The sequence below is a fragment of the Mauremys mutica genome, chromosome 8, assembly GCF_020497125.1.
Source record: "Mauremys mutica isolate MM-2020 ecotype Southern chromosome 8, ASM2049712v1, whole genome shotgun sequence".
Classification (NCBI taxonomy): domain Eukaryota; kingdom Metazoa; phylum Chordata; order Testudines; family Geoemydidae; genus Mauremys; species Mauremys mutica.
In genome coordinates, this window is record NC_059079.1 from 60,924,538 (window position 1) to 60,948,363 (window position 23,826).

At 40.8% G+C, this 23,826-nt stretch overlaps 1 protein-coding gene across 5 annotated transcripts in view; it reads right to left on the bottom strand.

Annotated features, from left to right (window-relative positions):
- The window catches only part of RABGAP1L (RAB GTPase activating protein 1 like), a 541,073-nt gene that overhangs the window by 32,603 nt on the left and 484,644 nt on the right, over nucleotides 1–23,826 (bottom strand). Inside the window, exon 1 of one of the 5 annotated variants that reach the window (XM_045026102.1) lies at nucleotides 17,062–17,187. The exons of the other annotated variants lie outside the window; for them this stretch is intronic. Within the exon in view, the coding sequence (XP_044882037.1) occupies nucleotides 17,062–17,172 (111 nt within the window). The 5' untranslated portion in view covers nucleotides 17,173–17,187. Of the gene's footprint in view, nucleotides 1–17,061; nucleotides 17,188–23,826 lie in introns of those variants that run through there. 5 annotated transcript variants of the gene reach the window in all.

Here is a 23,826-nt window from a genome sequence, read left to right on the forward strand (position 1 = left end):
ACTGCATTGTGTAATCATTGATGCAGATCACTGAATTGTCCTTTCAATAACAATAAGATTTCTAAGAGGGCTCTAACAGTACCTGAGATATTTGTCATAGTGGATTAGATTCAAAATAAGATTCATCCTTCTTGTAATCTACAAGAAATCTAATCCAGAGGACTAATATACCAGACATGATACCATACAAGGCAATTTAATCACATGCATAAAGTCCCCATGGGAGAAAAAGGGCACATTTGAACTGGCAACATTTAATTTTTATTGGGTAAAGTTAAGGTTTATAGTGAAAAACTTCTGACTCACTGTTAAAGAAGAAATATGGAGATCATAACAAGTAGCCTGTGCACATGGAAAATTCACAGGTTGGAACAACAACTGGGACAGAGGTAGAGAAATTCCGCATTTCTCCTTTTGTCACTGTCTTGAGAACAGCTCACTGGTGGCTCAGAGACCATGCTGCTTTATAGTAGTCTTGAGATCAAACTACAGACAATGCTTCCCTCAGAGAGACTGCTTCCCTCTACCAAGCGCCCTGAAACATGCATTCTAAAAAATCCAACACTGGATGCCAACAACCTAACTATTGGCTAGTCTCCTACCTCTCTTTCTCAGGCAAGATTATCAAGGAGGTGGCAGAGAGCAGTTTCCAACAGAACCTCACCTTCAGCAATACGCTTCACAGTCTGGCTTCAGGCCAGGTCATAGCACAAAAAAAGACAGTTACCTTTTCTATAACTGGTGTTCTTCGAGATGTGTAGTTTATGTCCATCCCATATTAGGTGTGTGTGTTTGCCACATGCACTGGTGCTGGAAGTCTTTCCCTCAGCAGTATCCATAGGGAACTGGCTCTGGTACCCTCTGGAGTGGCACCTACATGGTGTGATATAAGGGGTGCCAGCTCCCCCCACCCTCAGTTCCTTCTTGCCAGAAACTCCGACAGTAGGGAAGGAGGGTGGGTCATGGAATGGACATGAGCAACACATCTCAAAGAACACCAGTTACGGAAAAGGTAACTGTCTTTTCTTCTTTGAGTGCTTGCTCATGTCCATTCCATATTAGGTGACTCCAAAGCAGTACCCCTGGAGGTGGGTAGGAGTTCACAGACGTGTAGATTGCAACACAGCTCTGCTGAACCCAGCATCATCTCTGGCCTGCTGAACGATGGCATACTGAGCAGTAAACCTGTGAACAGAGGACCACGTTGTGGCTCTACAGATGTCCTGGATAGGGATGTGCACCAGGAAGGCCACCAAAGACACCTGTGCTCGTGTCAAGTGGGATCTGACAATCAGCGGTGGCGGTGGAACCTCTGCCAGGTTGAAACAGGTCCGTATGCACGAGGTAATCCAATTAGAAATCCTCTGTGAGGACACTGGGTGACCTTTCATCCTATCTGCTGTAGCGATGAAGACTTGAGTTGATTTTTTAAAAGGTTTGGTACAACACCAAGGCCCTCCGCATGGCACATATATGTTGCTGGGGGAACACTGCGCATGGAGGCTGTGGTGCTTGGTGTGGAGTTGGTCCTCTGCTCCGGTGCCGGAGTGCCGACTCGATTAGGAGCACTCTTAGATGGATATTGCGCTCCTTCTTCGTCCTAGGTTTGAAGGACTTGCAGATATGGCACTTGTCACTTATGTGCCCTTTGCGTAAGCACTTTAGACAGCTGGTATGGGGATTGCTGATGGGCATAGGCTGTTTGCAGTGATCACAGGGTTTAAAGCTTAAAGCTTGGGGACCGGGGCATGCCCCGACCCCAAGCTGGGTCCCGTTCAGGACTAACAAAGAGTTTGAGAATACGATTAAGGGTAACTAAGAAAACTACTAACTACGTATAACTATTTTACAGGATTTCAAAGTTTGCAAGATCAGAGATGGAATCAATGCTAGCCGAAACAGCAGACGTTCCAGCACTGTCAATGGCAGCAAGAAGGAACTGAGGTTAGGGGGAGCTGGTGGCACCCCTTATACCGCATGATGTGGGCACCACTCCAGAGGACACCAGAGCCAGTCCCCTACGGATACTGCTGAGGGGAAAACTTCCGGCACCGGTGCATGTGGCAAGCACACACACCTAATATGGAGTGGACATGAGCAAGCACTTGAAGAAGAACAGTGCTTGTTGCTCTGTTTAACAGCCTCCGCATAGTGAAGGATAGAGGTGAATCAATTATGCTGATACTCTAATCTAGTCTATTCAGGTTCTTGCACAGCATGCATCACTATGAAATCTGAGTGCCTCATGCTATTCTACCTTCTACACTATCAGCAGGGGGACATTCCATTAAAGCTTCCTGGCGAGATAGGTTCTGCTGCATAAGCCCAACTGTTTTGTGTAAACCTATATGAAAAGGCTCCTTTACATGTAGCATGAAGCTCCATTTAGTATTCCAGAAAGGAGGAGTTTACACAGATTCTCCTCTTATAGCAGCAAGGCAGTCTTAGCAATCACACCTACTAATATTCTTTCATTTCAGTGAGAGAACTTTTTTTTTTAAATTTTTAACAAATCACCTTATTTTTCATGTTGTATGCATAGATTTCATGAATAAGGAATCTGCAGACAAACCACCCCATTCAAATCCTAACTGGAAGCCAAGGAAAACTGGTTGGGCTGAAGTTTGGGTCAGTTTTTATTTTATGCTAACAACAGGATCATCAATTCATTATCTAAATGCATAGGTTCTAATTAGACTAGAAAGAGGAACACATGGAATTCCAGAGAGACATTTTGAAAATATTCTACTGTACAGTGATGAGTTATCCTGATTCCAGATGGCAGTCTCCAGAGCCAGTGGCATGAGATGCTTTGGACACTTCTAATGTTGGGGGTTAATCCTTACAAAACATTTCAATATACCTAAAGCCAGCGGTCAATGGCATGTGCATTTCTATAGCCCTTTCAGCTAAGGATTTTATTAATTAGGCCTCAGAATGCCCATGTGAGATAGTTAAGTAGCAGGCGAAAAGAATATTTTTATTATCTATCATTTAAGGAAGGCCAGGACCAACATTCCAAACAAGGTTCCTTTCTCCAAGATCGTATAATCTAAGTAAGTTTATCCTGGGGAACATGGCGTAAGATCAGATAATTAGGGGAAATGTCACTTTGTTTAGGCACTGGGGACAGGATCCTGTTCAGGATAAGAGAGTTGTGGATAACTGCGGTTGCACCATCATCAGGTTTGTCCATTGGTTCATATCAATCCACTGCCACGTTTTAATTTTTGTAAATGTCATGTTTACATATATTTGAATTGCTGCTGTTGCTCCCGTTTATCTTATGTGATTGTAGCATCACATTTAAACTCAGTATGAGGGATGTCTCTCACTTTTAAAGTTTAGACCATGTCTACATTAGCAAGCTTATGGTGGCATAGCTGTACCGATGCAGCTTGTGTAGCCGCTCTATGCTGATGGGAGAGAGCTCTCCTATTGACATAATTAAACCACTTCCAATGAGCGGCAGTAGCTGTGTGGGCAGGAAAGCATCTCCTACCATCATAATGCTGCCGACACCGGCACTTCTGACTCAATTTCCCCCCAGGCCCAAGTCAGTGAAAAGTCTTAGGGAATGTTACGCAGGAGCTGCGATTGCTCCCTCGGCAAGTTCACAAGGCTCACAAAGGAGTGGAATTGCTGGGGTTCTGCTACACTCTGCATGGGGAGAAAAAACACAGAGACACTGCAGAGGGAGGCTGTCACACTGTATGCCACAGAGCACTGCTGTATGGTAGCTCTACCCATGGTAATGCAGGGGTCGGTGAGGGAAGTTGTCAGTAGGTCCCACCAACACTGCAGGTCCACTGGCCAAATATCGAATACAAAAGGCATGTTACATTGTAGGCTGCAGCCACTACTCCAACTTGGAGACTGCCATAGTGGCCATATCGTGGTAACACTACTACTCTGTACCTTGGCTCCAAGTTGGTTTATGCAGGCTCTTCATGGGACTCAGAATTTGGCTCTAAACTAAAGAAATGGGTTCCAGTAAAAGGATCACTCAGGGCTAACTAGAGAACAGCACTGCTGGCTCTGCTGACAGACCCGTCAATTCTTCAGAAGAAAAGGAGGAGGGCAATATATACAGTCCAAAGGAGCTGGGACTTTCTTCTCCCAGCTTCCCCTGTTCCACTCATCCTTCTGCTAGTCAGTGCAATGAGAAGGAGGGCAGCTGGGGGCTAGGAGAGCACGGCAGAACTGTCACAGTACACAGGGAGGAGGAAGCAGTGCTGTAACATGTGAGTTAAATACAGTGCTGAACCCAGGAGAAGGAGACAGTCCCAAGGACCTCTAACTTACAACAGCTTCCCAAAGAATAGCCAGAGTTCTCCAGCCATCTCCTTTCCTCTCCAGACAGACAGACACACCCCATGCCGGGAGCTGCACAGGGCCAGCCCCACTCTGTACAGTAAACAACCCTGTGCTAGGTATTCCTAGATAACCGGTTAAACTGGCTTTCCAATCCCCTTCACAACAGCTCAGAGTCCTTGAAGGAATTGCAGGGGAATGTAAAACTGAGGCCAGTGGTGTTGCAGCTAACATATGTGATAGGAGAATTGGCCGACTCAGCAAATTCTGGATCCTATTCACTTTACTATGGCGGAGCTGGTGTGCCTGTTAATTTCTCACAGCACCAGGGCAGAAGCACTGGTTGGAAAAGAAAAAGTTGATTTTGCAATTGGTAGTCAGAGCAAACACAGAAAAGAGCAAGAATGCTAGAAAATTAGGAAAATACCCTCCACAATGTTTTTGAATCATGCTAGGAAGGGGAAAAAAATCCCTGAAGCCAAGAGACCACAACTAAACTGAGTGAGGTTTAACTTCCCAACCTCTTACTTCCAGTATGTAAAACCAATGCAAATTAATTTTGTCATCTTACAACTTGTGGGCACAGTGTGTATGCAGCCACTATCCTATTAACAATGGGCCCTTAACCAGGTTCAGTGACATCTAGATTGCAAAAGCTGTAAACACTCCACATTAAACATATTTAGCACAGCCAACAGCTTTCAGCTAACAAGCAATCAACTGAGTGCATCTTGTGAAACCTGCAATTAGATTGGTGAAAACCATCTGCCCAGCAGACTGGATAAGCAGATGCTTTTGAATGATACAAGCCATAATACATGGCTTGTGGTCTACAGATCGCACAGAAAAGGCTATTGAAAACCGCAGTTCTTGACATGAGGGAGATTTAGTGGTTACGGCATTAACCTAGGACTTGGGAAACCCAAGTTCAAGTCCTTGCTCCACCAGACTTCTTATGTGACCTTGGGCAAGTCACTTAGTCTCTCTGTACCTCAGTTCCCCCTCTGTAACATGGCAGTAATATCACTTCCCTGCCTCACAGTGGGGTTATGAGCACACAAACATTAAAGACCATGGTGTTCAGATATTCCGGTAAAGGAGGCTATAAGCACCACAGATGGACAGACAATTTGTGAACCGAGTGCCTGGGTTTGTGGATAGCAGGTGCCAGAGGAGAATTCACAGTGATGTTCTCTATGGAAGATACCAGCTGTATCCCTTCCTGCATCTTCTGGCTAGGGGAGCAGAGCAAATAGATCCAGATTGGATCAATGATGTGCAGTGAATGAGGCACAAAAGCACAAATTGAAGAGCAAGGATAAAAAAACCCTGAAGCACTGTTCAACCGCCATACTGATTAGCAACGTGATCAAACTTTTTGCAATATATGGATTCAGAATGAGTGAAAATGGTATCATAAAACTGAGGGCTAAATGAGAACGTTATTTTTAACTCAGATTTTCACCTTGATAGGTGAGCGTTTATATTTTGTTCCATCCACCAGTTAGGGAGAAGTCAGGCTTCTATAAAAAGTTTTATTGCTTTTTCCACTGGAAACTGGTTTCAGATAAGCTTGTTTTTGTCATCCTAGCTAATTCATTTTCTTATGAAAATCCCTCCAAAGTTGGTGGTTTTTAGCTAACAAACAGAGAAGTGAAGCTTGCATTTGTTATTGTCTTATTTATGCAAAACATACTTAGTGCTTACAGCAGTGAAGCATGTTTCATCTTCCAAGCACCCTGTAACGCACAGAAAGAAAAATGCTGCTCCTACAGGAGACTTTAGTTTGAGAGACATATGCTGGAGGTCTCATGTAGCCATCAGTGAAACATCATTAGCGCTTCTAAAAATTATGGATGATCATTTTCTAACATAAAAGGCATAGCACCCAACACAAAGTACTATTTTGGACTTCATTATGATACATAAGGATTAATTCATCACTGGACTGGAAGTTGGTGGTTGCCTAGGAACCAGGGATCATGACCTGATTACATTCAATATGGGCAAACAGAGGACAGTCCCAACTAGTAATATACACACACACACACACACTCTCTCTCTCACTTGGGTACTTCAAAAGGGCTAATTTCCCAAAGTTGAGGAAAATTATGAGTGAAATTGAGTGGGAGGAAATTGTAGACCGAAAAAAGTGAATGAAAACTGGAAGTTCTTTAAGAAGAGTTCATTAGATGGCCAAAAAGCCACAAATCCAGAACCAGGAAAGAGGACAGCGTTGGCTAAACGCCTATCCTGGTTAGTGGTGAAGTGAAGGCAGCATTAAGAAATAAAATATATATATATATATATATATATATATAACAAAAGGAAAAAAGGGGAAATAGATGGCTATCAATATAAATTGGAAGTTATTAAGTGTAGAAAATTGATAACGGAAGCTAACAATATCAAGGAAAAATCCAGGCTGGCAGAGCTAAGGACAATAAGAAGGATTTTTTAAAGTTTATTAGGAATAAAAGAATTCTTAGCAACAGCATAGGCCCTGTACTTGATGGAGATGGTAACATTTTTATTAATGACATAGAAAAGGCAGAAATATTCAGTAAATATTTATGTTCTGTATTTGGAAATAAGTAGGATGATGTACTCATATCACAAGAGAATGATAAAGTACTTTCCAGTCCACTAGTAATTAAAGAGTTAAACAATATCTACAAAGGGATAAACATTTTTAAATCAGAAGGCCCAGATAACTTGAACCAAGAGTCCTAAAAGACTTGGCTGAGGACATCTGTCCCACTGGTGTTCATTTTTAATAAATCTTGGACATTCCAGAAGACTAGAAGAGTACTAATCTTGTGCCAAGATTCATAAAGGGCAAGTGGGATGACCCAGGTAACTATAGGAAAGTTAGCCAGATATCACTCCTTGGCAAAATAATGCAAAAGCTGACATAGGGTTCAACGGATACAAAATTAAAGGACAGGAATATAATTAATGGCAGCCAACGCAGTATTATGGAAAATAGGTCTCATCAAACAAACCTGATTTCATTCTTTGAGGAGGTTACAATTTTTGGTTGATATAATATATTTTGATTTTGTACCACATTACATTTTGATTAAAAATTAGCACTATACAATATTAATAAAGCATAAGATACACTGATTAAGAACTGGCTAACTGACAAACCTAAAAAAGGAGTTGTTGATCAGTGAGTTGGGATGTCTAGTGGGGTTCCACCAGGATCGGTACTAGATCTGATGCTATTTAATATTTTCATCAACGATCTGGGAGTAAAGATAAAATTTGCAGATGACACGAAAATTGATGGAAAGGTAAATAATGATGAGGATAGGGCAGGCATACAGAGTGACCTGGACTACTTGGTAAGCTGGGCCAATTTAAACCAAATGCATTTTAATACAGCCAAATGCAAAGATATACCTCTGGGAACAAGGAATGCAGGCCGGCCACACCGACAGAGCAGGGGATTGTATTCTGGAAAGGATTTAGAGGTCATAGTGGACAAGAAACTCAACATGAGCTCCCAGTGTGATGCTGTGGCAAAAAGGGCTAATGCAATCCTTGGATGTATAAACAAGGGAGTAGGAAGATGAATTTACCTCTGTAAACCAGCTATTTCACTATAGAGCATTTAAAAGAAACATCAGAATCAGCAAGCTAATGTGCTTATCCATAGATACTGGAGGCAGTGGTATATATCAGGGCAGGAGGGAGTGGGGTAAGTTACTGCTGTGATGGGGAATGAGGAAGTCAAGTTCCTCCCTGTAAATTTCAGGTTTCTTCCAATGAGGAAGAAGGCAAAGGGAGATGCATTTCTACCCCACTGCCAAAAGGCTCAACTTCTTGGGTGCCCAAAAGTTAAGTAGACTCCTTTGCTTTTCCAAGTACTAAAAGTCCCAACTGTCCCGCGCCCAGCTGACAAAAGCAATTGCTTCACCTCTGACAGTTTGTACAGTGTTTTAAGAATACATAATAGCAAAAATCTGCTTTAAACATTAAAAATTTGAGGCAGCATAAAATAAATCAAATTTTATGTAAAAAAATAAAGAATGACATAATGATTATTCCCTTCCATATTTAATTCAGTAGGTTTTTTTCATTTACTTAAATATGCCTCAGAATTTCCACCCTGCTACAGAATTCAGCCTCTCAGAGCCATAAAACATAGGGCCAGAGAGAATCGAGGTCCACTTTACCACAGAGTTCACAGGTAAGTCAGTGGTGAAAGCAAAATATACACTGGCAACTGTCACACTATTTACCACCTACATGTACGTGAGTATTATGGAAAACATATGCTTATCCACTATTTCCCAGTTCCATGACTGGCATTAAATATACATGCATATGCAAACATTTCTGAAAATTTTACTAGACAGGTGTCTGCATCACAATTATTTCCTTGTTGTCAGTCCCAGGAGAGAGGCCAAGAACTGAATGGTTGCTGGAGAATTAACTCCCCCTTTGGCCCTTAGAGATCTTCACATTAGGGTTGAGGCACTGGCAGTGTACATGGGATGATCTGCACTGCCACTGTGTATGCTATACCAGTTTCTCTAGATAAATGGAAATCAGCAAAGAATCTAAATATGATTAATTTGAGAAGGGAAAGGAATTATGTTTAGACTGTTTAATCCCAGAGGCTGTCAGTACAGTACCTTTCATGAGCAACAGTTACTCAATTAAAAAAATAAATAAATAGCCAAAGAAATCATAATAAGTGAAAATATTTTCACTTTCAAAGACTCTGAAATAAAAAGGTAAGCTACTGAACAACGAAATAAGCTGAAGTCTTTCTATAGCATCCAGTGACTTTGGCCCCAATCCTTTAATTAGCTCCATACAGGCACACCCCTACACTCAGAGAACCCCACTGAAGTCAATGGGTTTGTGCGTGGTAGAGTTCATGATAGGCTTGAGGCCTCTGTACATAACAAAAGGATCTAAATTTCACAGGTTCTCTCTGTGCAGTTGACGTTCTTTGTGATGCTGTTAAGGGAAAAGTGTTGTGTCATCATGGTTACATGGTTAACACCACTGGCATCACAATGATCGTAAAATAGTATATGTAAATACAACATTAGCACCTTACTCAAACCAAATAATCTAACCAGCCTCCAGTGGATAGGTTAATTATTCCCCTGAAATCTATCCAACAAATAAATACAAGGCCTCCCTTGTCACAGGTGGATTCAGAGGGTGCAAGTAACATGTGAATATATTTGTGAATGTTTAACAGAATCTCTCAGATGAAGTATCTATCTCACACATCGCTGTGGCCTCTCCAGGAGTAGATAATTGAGAAAGAACAAATAGAGAACAAAGAAAACATGAGGCCTATGTTTGCTTCTTTCAGGCTTTGTCTATATTAGGGTATTTAAAGCCAGGTCTACACAGTTTTTGGACCAGTGTAACTATTACAGTCTTTTCATACAGGATTTATACCAGTACTGTATAACTGTGTCCACACTAGGGGGACTGTACCACTTTAAGTTAAAGGAGTGCAACTTTTGTGTGCAGACAAGGTCTTAAAATAAATAAAATCCCAGTACGAACTGTGGGAGCCCTAATGTACATCAATCAATCCTTAACTAAAAGGGAAGCCACTGGAGCCTTGTCCAAATGAGGGCTCATCCCAGAACAGCTGTCAGTACTAGTGGAATTACTAGGAAAATTCCAAAGTGTAGACATAGCCTATGTGGTATGTTGGAGACCATCACGGGAGATGGTAACAGGGAAGTATTTGGTGGATGGAAAGGTCAGATTGGGTCAAGGAGTTTGCACTCTGGAGAAGAGTCTTGGCAGTTAAAGAGATTGGGTGAAGTCTGTCATAGGGTGTGTTTAAGAAACAGAGGGATGGTGATTGGTTTATGAAATCACAGAAGTCAGAAGATTAAATTCTGAGCAATTGGGTGGCCAGGGAGTGGGGAGAAGATGGGGGGACAGAGAGAAACAGAACGTTTTTTTTTTGTTTGTTTTTTTAAAAACACCAGTTTAACACAAGCTCATGAAAAGCACCTAGGAGAGAAGCGCTCTAAAAATTTCAATAACCTTCCCCTTCAGAAAACTCCCACTCCATTTTTCTAGTCCTCCTAGAAGGCCTCAGAAAACAACCACCACCGCCACAGTGGAGATAAACCTTGACACTCTTGATACTGCTAATATTAAAAAAAAGGCTGGAAAAAAAAATTTTTTTGGTGATGGGTGCGGGGAGAAGGAATGAAAGAAGAATAAAAAGGGCACAATCAACATTTTTCCTTTGCAGAGCAACTTTACAAATGAGCTAAGGCCCACAACATAGCAGCTATCCGTATAGGAGACAGGCCAACACAGATGACTAAATATTATGGGACTTCACTAAATTCAGAATGAAAGTCCCAATTTCAACAAAACAGGTCTCAATACCAGGACACCCACCTAACTGGGATGTATATTAACCCCATCTGTAACAGGCTAACTCCCTCACTTGGTGTGGCTGTCCTCGAACTTGATCTGCAGTAGGTACCCCAAAATGTTGGCTATAACCTGATTAGTGTAAATTTTGGTTCCATGTGATTTATTCAGAAATCAGTTTTACTTAGGTTGCTGCACATACAAAATATACTGGCAGAAAAAGCTGAGCCCTATAACGCCACAGCACCATTATTCTTACACACTCTGGGTAGAAAAAGCCTGAGGGTCAAAAAGAGCATTTGCAGCATATATTTTAAAAATAGCCTTTTACGCTGCATTGTTTGCTTGGAGAGAGTGTCCATGAAAACCATTATGATGGTGTTGGCTAGTGGCTAACAACAAATGAGTTCTATGAAATGAATAAATCCTCCCAAAAGAGGCGCAAAACAATAGAACAGGCAGTCAAATGAAAATACGACTAAAGCTTTCCAATGGAATTTACCTGAACGCTGGATTACATTGGATTATACCAGTTAAACCTCTTTGATCCAAGTTTTCTGCAGCTAAACTGAGAATTAAAATTCCCTAGAGTAAAACCACTCAGTTATGGTACAACCTGCACAATGACCAACTTTGATTTGTTTCTGTCAAATTCAGAATATTAAGTGCACAATGGTTCCAAATAGTCATCGTTCCCCTTTAATGACACTGAATTAAAAGAAAGAGATGCATTCCAGCCTTATGCTTGTTGTTTGCTCAAAATATTTTGCTCTTTTCCTCATATCTTTTTATTTAGCAACCTATGCAACTGATTCTCCATTGCCTTGCACCTGCCGTAGGTATTTACACCAGTGCAAAACAGGTATAAAACACTACTACATCTTAACAATAGCATTTTACACTCACTTTGCACAAGTGTGACTACACAAGTGGAAAATGAGGCCCATAAACCTCTTTTTAATTTACTACACGGTAATAATAGCTATGTAACTGCAGTATAGTAAAATATGTTATTTACAATATATGATAAACTTTCAGCATGAAAAACAAACAGAAGTATTGCTCTCATAGTGATGGTTTTGGAATGTAATTTAAGAAGAGCTTATCTGAAATCTTCCACGTATTTGGCACTTTGTGTATTCAGTTATTTATTATTTGTATTGTGGGACTGCCCAAAGGTCCCAATTAGAAGCTGGACCCAGAGACGCTGGAATAATTTTTATAGTGGGGTGGCTGAGATCCATTGAACCAAACGTGTATATAATGGAAACCACTTCAAGCCAGGGGGTACGGCAGTACCCCCAGCGTCTCTGGTTCCAGAACCTATGGCTGGACCTCAGTGTGTTAGGTGCTGTACAAACACTAAGACATTGCCAATGCCTTAGAGAGATTTCTTTATACGATAAGTACTGTAATCCCACTTAACTCACTAGTATTTTTCTGAGGCAAAAGAAAAGTTGTTCCGTTTTCTGTGGAAACTGTGGCTGAAATGGATGTGAGCTGGGAAATAGCTGAAACTGAATGGTAGTGCGGGCGTGGTTTCCCCTCTTGCGGAGGGCTCATGCAAGATCCTTACTGTTACAGTGATTAGAACTCAACAGCACCAGAAGGTTAAGTAAAGCTGGCCTTAGACAACAGTCTGTGGCCCCATAGTCTTATGCTAATTTGGCAACTCAAAGGCTAGGCTGATTCCCTCCTGTATATCTTGGCACTGGGACCTATAGCAAAAGTCTGTGTTTGTTATTTTTACTTGGCATTAACCTTTTGTGACCCTGACCCATGTCAGATGACTGTCTTACTAGTACTCCTGCATGTCACACACTTACGGGAGGACTTATTGAACAAGAGGAATTAGAATGAAACTAGTTCTGCCAACCCTGCACATTCAAAAATCATGACTCAGGCCTCCAAAATCATGAGATTGTCTTAAAATATCATGAGATTTAAAAAAATAATGTATTTTGGAATCTTTTTATTTGCTTTCCAATGCTGGAGCTTTAAAGTTCATGTTTTCAAGCTTTTCTCCACAAGTTCTCTCTGGGAGAAAAAAAAAAAAAGAAAGCTGAAATTCTCATGTAATTGCATGAATCCTGAAGCTGGCGCTTTAAGAAAATCACCAAGTATCGCTAGTCTCGTGATAAAGTCATGCAAGATGCCAACACTAGAAACTCATAATCTGATGTACTTTACCCCAATCCAAAAGTGAGACTGGAAAGGGGAAGGAAGTCACAGAACAAACCTTTGCTGGAAGCTTTGTGAGGCACTGGAGTTCAGATAAACCACATTGGGTTAGTTTGTAACTTTGGGATTTCTCCCTCCATTGACCTTCCCCCTCCCTACATGGAATGGGGGATAAACCACCTTCACAGCAGCATTCTTCCTTTTCCCTGGAGAGGGCTCATGAGAAGTCCAGGGATCTGCACCTGGGGACAGGCTATGGGGGCGGTGGGCAAGCAGCAGTCTGAGCCAGAACACCTGGTCACTTCTGTGCAAAGGCAAAGCCTGGCATTAAAGAGGAAGAAGCAGACGAAACTGTAAGAGGAACCTTACTCCCACGGAGGGGTACAATTAACTCCACAGGTAAATTGTTATGTCTGACAGTAGAAGAATTTAATGTTGCTTTCTTTTAAATGGTAAGTTAGTTTAGAAGCAAACAAACTTGTAACCATTTCCAAAGGCAAATCCCTACAAACCACTTCTGCAGAATCTTGTTCAATGTAGCAAACCCGTCTTGTGGGGCTATCTGGTACAAGTGACCAAAGCAGACTCAACAGGATTTGCTATTTAACTTCATCCCAAAATCACGTGCTGTTCAGTCCAATATGAGACAGTTAAATGTATTTTAAGGCTGATTGAAATCACTAGCAGAAATACTCGCAATTTACTGTCTTTGCCTTATATCATCAAAATGGAGCCTGACATGACTAAAAATTAACCAACTTCAGAAGTGTCAAGTGTCTGCATTTTGCAGTCCCTCCACTAATAGCAGAGATGAAAACCTGTAGCTAAGGATTTGGCCAGTGTGCTGAAACACATGCAGCAACCTGTGCTTCAGAACCAAACCCTGTACACTTGATAAGCACATATGTTCTGTTATGTTAAAATAAATAATATAGTGATAATAATACTTTGTCCTTCTACAGTGTATTTCATCCAAAGATCGCAATATACTGCGAGGTACTATTTCCATTTCACAGATGAGCAAAAAAAAGTGACCACAGTGTTATTTTATCATACAGAGAGAGAAAGTGGTAGAATCAGTCAAGGCTGTAACTCAGAATGTCTGACATCAATTCCTCCTCTAGATCAATTCTTCACTCAGCACTAGTGACTCACATCTGGCAAGGGGAACAAATGTAGAAAATCCAGACTAAACTGTGCACAAGGTGTTGTCTCTGAACTTCTCTGAATCTGTACAAAGCATGGATGCAATTGCTAGATCCATGTTAGCGAAACTTCCCAAGTAATTAAACTGTAGGCTTGGGCTCAGATGCAGTGTTTCTTACCACAAAAATTTTATCTAAATGATTCATGCGAAATAGCCTACTAGCATGGAAGCAATTCAGCACTCAGGAAAATATTCTTGGTTCTGGGCTGGTGAAACTCAAGAGCATGACAGAGTTTGAGAACCCAAGTATAGCTATGCACATGACAACCAACTGCTCTAACGGTGCTTCTGCTAGCCAATTTACAGCAGTGCTAGTTGTCTTAGGCTTGTCTACACTAGCAATTAACAGCGCTGCAACTTTCTCGCTCAGGGGTTTGAAAAAAACAGACCCCTTAGCGCAGCAAGTTGCAGCGCTGTAAAGCGCCAGTGTAGACTGTGCCCCAGCGCTGGGAGCCGCGTCCCTCATGGAGGTGGCTGCAACCACACAAGGCACATTAAAGCGCTGCCGTGGCAGCGCTTTAGCATTGCCAGGGTAGTCTAGTCCTTAGAGAAAGATCTTATTCTGTGTTGTTGATCAGGAAGACAGTTGCTGTTATAGCAATTGCCTAAGACAGGGAGGAGGGCTTTGTCTAGACTAAGATTGAATGGTGTGCAGTTAGAACATGTTAGCTAACACATTTTAAAAGCCCAGTGTAGACAAGGCACACAGCCTGTAACGTGCTAAGCTGGTCATGTGAAAGCTTAGGAGGTGCTTTGGCTTTTACTCAACCAAGCTTAGCACATGTTAAAGAATGAAGTGTCTTGTTGACAGTAGACTTTTCAAACATGTTAGCTAGGGCAGTGGTTCTCGACCAGGGGTACACGTACCCCTCGGGGTACATAGAGGTCTTCCAGAGGGTACATCAATTCATCTAGATATATACCTAGTTTTACAACAGGCTACATAAAAACCCCTAGCGAAGTCAGTACAAACTAAAATTCCATACAGACAATGACTAGTTTATACTCTCTATACACTACACTGAAATGTTAGTACGCTATTTATATTCCAATTGATTTATTTTATAATTATATGGTAAAAATGAGAAAGTCAGCAATTTTTCAGTACTAGTGTGCTGTGACACTTTTGTATTTTTACGTCTGATTTTGTAAGCAAGTAGTTTTTAAGTGAGGTGAAACTTGGGGGTACACAAGAGAAATCAGACTCTTGAAAGGGGCACAGTAGTCTGGAAAGGTTGAGAGCTATTGAACTAGAGTGATCAGATAGCAAGTGTGAAAAATCAGGACGGGTTGGGGGGGGGGGGGGGAGAAATAAGTGCCTATATAAGACAAAGCCCTAAATATAGGAACTGTCCCTATAAAATCGGGGCATCTGGTCACCCTAACGTTAGCTAATATGTTTCAACATATCTTAAATCTTAGTCTAGACAAGACCTAATGGCAAGGAAGAAAAATGGCACCAGAATGAATGTGACTGGACAAAATCTAAGGAAACTGGCTTAGCTTTGGAGTCCTAATCAGGTGTAATGAAGAGAGGTCATTTGCACATAAATTGCAATTTCCACTGGTGGGGAGGGAAACTAAAGTAGTCGTGAATTTAATGTATTTTTAAAATACATGGATATGGCATATTTTTCCTCTTATGAAGATTATAGATCTGCCACATATGGAGGAATCCAGGCCCTGTTTCCTAAATAAATTCTCTCCCTCTGATACTTACTTACACAGATAGTATACACACAGTGACCAAAAATTGCAAACAGGGTGCCTAAACATAGGCTCCTAGATAAGAAGCCTGATGTTTAGTGATGCTTAGCATCTGCACCTGTCAATAAAAAGTTAAGCTCAACATTTCTGAAAAATCAGGTTTGTATTTTCTAAACCCTCGATCTCACCAATGACTCAATGCCGGCAGACCCTTGCATGAAGTCATTCACAGAATCTGACTCTAAAAAATGTGGAATTGGGAGCTCAACTTTGGGCATTCTTTGAAAATCCTAGAGGAGACAAGGTGCAGAGGGCTTTTACTTTGACAAAGCTAGGTGAGGTCAACCCTATACCTCCAACCAGCAGTTGAGTTCACCTAATTACAGCACAGTAAAAGCTCCCTGTATCTTGTCTGGACTAAGATTTTACAGCAGGATAGCTAATGCTTGACTTATCGCGCCTTTTATTTTTATTTTTTTTGTTGGTATTGAAGACAAAGCTGTTAACTTCAGTGGTACCCCACATATCCACAACAACAGATCCCAATGCAGGATCATGACCATACTATGCTTATAATGTACATACAGGTCTCTAATATGCTTTAGAACAGTAATTTGGTGCTGTATTTTAACTAAAAAGTTTGCATAGATGCTATATTGATTTTAAAATAGGATATATAAGAACAATTCCTATAAAATGAGTGTGAAGTCTATGAACCATCATGTGGGCCAAATTCACAGCTCAGATTCACAGGAACTATGTTGGTTTACACCAGCTGAGAATCTGGCTTTGAGTCTTTAACGGACATGCTAGAAGTGTTGAGGTTATTTAGCACTTGCTCTGTTTTTAGGAGAAAAATACTTTGGAATTAGTTCCAGTCTCATTTTTACTTCTTTCAGAGAGCTCAAAACACTTGAGAACCATAAAAGTTCAAATCAAAATTACACAAAAAACGTATATATTATACACACCACAAAACTAGCTTTTTTACTGAGCACTTCCTCCTCTCTTCACCTCAGTCTCTGAGAAAGACATTAACTCAATATGAATGTTGAAATTATTACTGCAAATTACTATTATCATTATTATTACTATGTATGCTATTTCTCAGTACATATAAACAAATCACAGAGAGATTTATATATTTTTTAAGAACTGTATTGCTTTCAATGAAAGGGCTCCTCTCCTGTAGGAATATAACCATCACATGTTACAGTAAAAGGATCAACAACCTGTGAACAAGAGTTCACAATCACAACAGCAACACCTACCACAGATTTGGGTTTGCTGATTGCCACCAGACTGGCCAGAAAATCTTCATCATGCAGCTGGCTAAAAATATGGGAATTGTAGGCCACCACTATGGAGATTTCTTCCATCATTTTGTCAGCAAGCTCCCAGCCCTTAGCAGCAGCAGCAGCAGGTTCACTATCCAACAATGAACTTTATCTCAGTTCTTTGTGGGTGATGGTCGCCCACACCCACCTGAAGAAGCTAGAGTGGGTGGAGTATCACAAGAAAAACCCCAGCCAACCAAAGCAGCTCCTGTATGTAGTTTGTTTCTTGAGGTGTGTGTGTGGGGCGGGGGTCCTCTTATCTTTACAGGAAATGTGTATTATAAACGCCTGCTCACATTGTCAGAGAAAGCAGAAAAGTAATTTACTGAAGTTATCTCAAATCCTAGGAAACTATTTAATTCTCTCTGTTCATCCCAAAGTTCTTTGTAATGATTCACTCTTTAAGTCCAATATTTATCCACAGGCAGATGATTCTTCTTGTTGGGGGAGTTTGGTTTTCTACTGAATTCTTGTTTTATGCTTATTCTGCAGATTCAAAGGAAAGGAGTGTATAAATGACCTCTTGTATGCCCTCCATGGAATTTTTCACAAGTTTATAAATCTGTCCTCGGAAATACTTGAAAAAGTAGTCACTTTCTTCTGCACAGTTTTAGGTGGTTGTTTGTGTCATTTAGGGTTTTTTGGAAAACTTGTACTAAAATTAAAGCATAAGTAGGGCTGCTACAGCAACGATATCAAATTACAAGCAAGAAAGAGTCCCAGCTATGGTGGAGATTGAACAGATGTTAGTTTCCTTTTGTAACCCAGAGAGTAAAACGGTCACCTCAAAAAGAGAAGAATATGATGAAAAAATCAAGAATCTTTTATCTAAACTATCTATACTCTAAAAAGGAAATATACATTTTCAAGCAAAAGAAAACCAATAGAAATCCACATTATTTTTCCCAGGCTTGATTGTCCTTAGCATGAAATATTCAGGACTTCTATTGCTTTTAATTACAAAAGTGATAGGGTCTCAGACAGACAGTGTACAGTAGCCCTGTTGGTTGCTTCCCGGAGAATCAGTCTTGTCAAATCATTTGTTTAAACATCCATATGACAAAGAAAAACTGCCAAAACAGAAAAAAAATAGTTTGGAAAATGATAAAGAAATTGAAAGTCATCAAACTATAAATGAAAATACAGTTCTACAGAAAAGTATGAATTGTTTTAAAGAAATAAAACACATCCTCTGAGAAAAACTCCTTTAAGCTCAGTTTTACAAGGAAAAGTAATCACTGCCAAATGAACACCCACTAAAATTATATCGGCTGTGCTTCTATTTAGCCCCATCTATTACATTTTTACCCTCTCTGGTAACATGTTGTTCCAGCAATGAAAACTCCGACCTGTGCAAGAAATGTAAATGGATTCAGTTGGGTGTTTTTCCCAAATCAGAGTGAATGCTGGATACTGCAAACCTTACAGAGATTTCCAGTCCGAATTGCCAGTAGCATATTGTCACACGCTTGCTTTCCAGAACAAACAGGATAAGATCAACATTGCTCTTCTCTTTTTCCTGTTTTTCCTGAAGTATCTTTCAAAGATTACATGCGTATTTAAATAGCACCACGTGCTATTTGCATTTGAATAGGAAACTTGAGCGACAGCTGTAGTGTTCAGGATTAAAAACCAACATCTCTTTTGCTTAAATAGGGGAGGAAAAAAATTACATGTTATTGCTAGGAAACAGAAGAGTGTTCTAATAGGCTTATGGCAAACAAAAATGAGGCGTTTGAGGTGAAATCCTTGAGATTAAGACAGTTTCTGATCATGTTTAACCCTTGCAGGAGAAAGAAAAATATTTTCACTTGAAATTTATCTGCAATGCAGCTTTTGTGCTGTAGATTTCTGCTTTGTTTAGATGAGGTTGTCTTATAATATTTCTTGTACTTGTTTCCCTCAGTAGAGGTAATTCAGATTAAAAAATTAGAGTGATATCCAGTAAACAATTCGTGTATCAAGGAGTCCAGCAGATAGCTCATACCTTGTATTCTAAAATCTTCTTATATTTTCCGAAGTGCTGTAAATTGTACTGGGAACTTCTTCACGTATGTTCTCTTCTGCTTCATGGCTTCAGGTTTTTCTTATAGCAACACTTGCTGGCACTGAAAGCAGTTCTTCCTGCATTCACATTTCTCTCAGTCATGGTGACTCAGTGTTTGCAGATAGTATCTGTATATGAGGTGTGCTGACAAAGACACCTGTTGTAGGTGGTGAAGAAAGAAACTTCCCATAATTCCATACTCCTTGCTGGCAGCTGTTCAGAGGCTGCAAACAGGGACTGAAATTACATTTGAACAGTCATGTATGTACCGAGGGAGCGAGCACACAGTACAACAACAACCATTCCTGCATTAGTGAGAGCACAACTTAATTCTACAACAAAGGTAGGGGGTAGAGAATGCAGATATGCAAAATAATACCCAGCTCAGATCATTAAATCCTTCTAGTTAACTTTTTGCTGGTCAGAGATTATGGGCCAGATTTTACTCTCATTTTACAAAAAGAACAGGAGTACTTGTGGCACCTTAGAGACTAACAAATTTATTTGAGCATAAGCTTTGGTGGGCTACAGCCCACTTCATCGGATGCATGCAGTGGAAAATACAGTAGGAAGATTATATATATATATATATATATATTATACACACAGAGAACATGAAACAATGGGTGTTACCATACACACGCTAATGAGAGTGATCAGTTAAGGTGAGCTATTACCAGCTGGAGAGAAAAAAAACTTTTTGTAGTAGTACGCAAAATGGTCCATTTGCAGCAGTTGACAAGAAGTTGTGAGGAACGTGGGGGTGGGGGGAGAATAAACATGGGGAAATAGTTTTACTTTGTATAATGACCCATACACTCCCAGTCTTTATTCAAGCCTAATTTAATGGTGTCCATTTTGCAAATTAATTCCAATTCAGCAGTCTCTCGTTGGAGTCTGGTTTTGAAGTTTTTTTGTTGTAATGTTGCGACTTTTAGGTCTGTAATCGAGTGACCAGGGAGATTGAAGTGTTCTCCAACTGGTTTTTGAATGTTATAATTCTTGACGTCTGATTTGTGTCCATTTATTCTTTTATGTAGAGACTGTCCGGTTTGGCCAATGTACATGGCAGAGGGACATTACTGGCACATGATGGCATATATCATATTGGTAGATGTGCAGATGAACGAGCCTCTGATAGTGTGGCTGATGTGATTAGGTCCTATGATGGTGTCCCCTGAATAGATATGTGGACAGAGTTTGCAACGGGCTTTGCTGCAAGGATAGGTTCCTGGGTTAGTGTTTTTGTTGTGTGGTCTGTGGTTGCTGGTATTTGCTTCAGGTTGGGAGGCTGCCTGTAAGCCCTGCAGGTGATAGCTCACCTTAACTGATCACTCTCGTTAGAGTGTGTCTGGTAACACCCATTGTTTCATGTTCTCTGTGTATATATATATCTTCCTACTGTATTTTCCACTGCATGCATCTGATGAAGTGGGCTGTAGCCCATGAAAGCTTATGCTCAAATAAATTTGTTAGTCTCTAAGGTGCCACAAGTACTCCTGTTCTTTTTTGTGGATACAGACTAACACGGCTGCTACTCTGAAACCTCTCATTTTACAGCAGAACAGTTCACTGACTTAAACGGGTATTTCTTCAACCACGTGAGCTCAGTCGAGTTAGCCTGATGTGACTGAAAAGTCCTATTAGAATGCAGGCAAGTTGTGTTGACTGGCTGGGTTGTAGCCCAGGAAGAGCCCAGGTTGAAACATGGCTAGCACCTGCACCTTAACAGGGCTTTTCAGTCATGTTAAAATAATCTGACTGAGCTAACACAATTAAAAACACAACCTGTCTGCCTATCAAGACATGGCCCAGATTATCATTTTACTGAAACTGGGAAGAGGGGATATGCCTTTTCTACAGAAACAGATCACAATCTCTTCCGGTCTGCCCACGTGTTTTCTGATCTTGAATACCGAGCCCCTTAGCAACAAAGATTTTTAAGCACTCCTTTGATGAATAACATATCAGACACATGATGTAAAAACTATGTGCAGACTAGAGCTGCCTCACGTTCTTCCCCCTCCTTTGTAACAAATGCTGCTGCTTTGCATAACATCACACAAGTATTGCAGAAGCAGTCATCAAGGAAGTGGTAAAGCAGTTTTCCTGTGTCATTTGTATTTCAACCAGGTGGTCATGGGGAGGCAGGAGGGCAATCTTAGCCAGCCAGCAGATGGCTAGGACAGCAGCACAAGACTACACTAGCTAATATAACTGACCTGAATCACATTTGCTGGGCTTTTACACATTTGGAGGAAAAGAAAATATGAATGGAATATTTCTGAATTTTGCATAACATTTGCCTTTATGCAGCAAAATTCTGCTTATTCACCGGATAAGATTCCCTCCCACCCTACCTCCAGCAACGTCTTATTGCTATATGACAAGGGACCTTTCCACTGAATGACTGAAAAGCATTATTAGAGAGACAAGGTGGGTGAGGTAACTTCTGTTGTTGAGAGACTTGAAAGACAGTGCAGCTAGAAAGCGTGTCTCTTTCATCACCCACCTCACCTCTCTAATATCCTGAGACCAACATGGCTCGACCATCACCGAAAAGAGTTATGTATGCTGAGCAAGGGCCTTCTCCAGATTTTTGCTAAGCATTCACTGCAGCCACTCCTTTTATGAAGCAGAGTTTAGAGTTTCCTTCAGTCACTCCAAGCTGGATTTCATATGAACTTCCCAGATTCATTAACATAACAGACTTCAGATAATTAAATTCAAACCTGTTTGTATAGCACTTGAAGTGCTACTTGGCCGCATTTAAGAGATTTTTGCATAGTTTTTCAACCAATACAGGATGAACAATGGTCCTATCATACCCCTTTCTTAACTTCCCACCATCTAATAAAAGGTAAGATTTGTTTCAAATGCAGCCATTAAAGTGGAAAACAGCTGATTAGAAGAGAAAGCTTGTTTATCCCACATTAAAGGTCTACCCTGCTCTTTACCCCAAGAGGATAACTGGCAATTAAGAAGCCAAAGGAGTGGACAAAAAAAAAAATCTAGCTCTTAATTTGCACAGGGAGTAATATTATTTCCCCAAAGAGCTAAATATCACAGAAAAACCACTCAGGACTATAAAATGGCTGATCATATTTGGGCAATCCCAGACAACACTGCTGCCCTCCAGAAAAAGTTGAATGACACCCTCTTCATTAGGCTGATTCCTAGAGTAAATCAAACTTTTGTAGCCTGGGGAATGCCAGACCAGCCTTGATTTAGGTGTTAACTACCTCAAGTTAAGTGATAATCAATACAGTCCTATGCAGACATACCTTTGAGAAGGAATATTAACCATTAAATAAGTAACTGTCTGGAAACGATCATAGTATGAACTAGTTCAAATTTTAAGAGAAACATAATGAATTAGGAACCTCTGGGGATTTTCTGTTTTTAAACAAACATTAAGTATAAAGTGATATTCATGGAGAGTGTCATATGTAACTTCATAGCAGTGGTGTATATTGCACCAGATGCTTATTGCTGGACAATAAGCTTTTCACGGTTTTACTTTTAAGTATCAGATAACATGGCCTAAATTTTTAAAAATGTGTGTGAGAGCACCTGAGTTGTGCCTGCAAAAATCCTGTCCGCATGTGTACAAATCAGGGTTGTACATGCAGTAAGATATGTATGCATGCAAATCCTTGACTTTTGCAAGTGTCTTGCCTTCCTTGTAATTTGGGTGCAGGCAAAATTGTGCACTCAATCTTACAGATTTAAGCCAGCAAGCCAATATACTTTAGAGAGTTACTGTTATTCTTCTGGTGGTAGCAGGTTAGCAGGATTGGAATTGCTGAGTCAGGGCCTTTTCCAGCGAGCCGGTGACTCTGGAATTCTCTCCCCCTCAATATAAATCTGTAGCAAGTTTTAGAGAAAAGGTCAAAACTTTTGCTTCTTTTTATTTTATGGCTGTTCTCTGGCTGTGTTTGAATTATTTACTGTATGCGTGGGTGAAGGGGGTGAGATGAGATTTGTTTCCCTTACTTTGTTCTACTCCTATTTTAAAGTTAAAAAAAATACAAAAAACAAAGCAAAAAAAAAAGCTTTTAAATTGTTCAGGTCTTCTCTATAGATTATAAGGAAGCAAATTCACAAAACCCAAACTCTTCCTTTCCTTCCCCCATCCTTTGCAAATCATCAGAATGCCACACAGAAAGCTAATACTGACCCAGGTTCCCACTGTAGTTATTGCTGAATAAAGATCTGTCTACTTCAGTGGTCCCCAACCTTTTTGTGGCCAGTAGCACATTCATGTTTTCAGAAGAGCGTGGCGGGCACCAACAATTTTTCAAGACTTATTTTGTATTTGTACATTAAATAATAAAAAAAATCATATTTAATATTACATAACATATGAATCAAGAGAGAAGCCGGAGAAAAGCGAACACTGGCGCCTGCAGCCCCGGAGTACTCTGTCCCCAGCAGGCATGGGGCCCCGGATTCTCTCCTCTGCTGGACACTAGGCGGGTCCCGCGCCTGCCAGGGACCGAGAACACCGGCGCCCACAGCCTGCAGCCCCGGAGTTCTCTGTCCCTGGCAGGCATGGGGCCGAGCTTCTCTCCCCTCCTGGGCGCTAGGCAGGCCTCGCACCTGCCGGGAACAGAGAACACTGCACCTGCAGCCTGAGTTCTCTGTCCCCG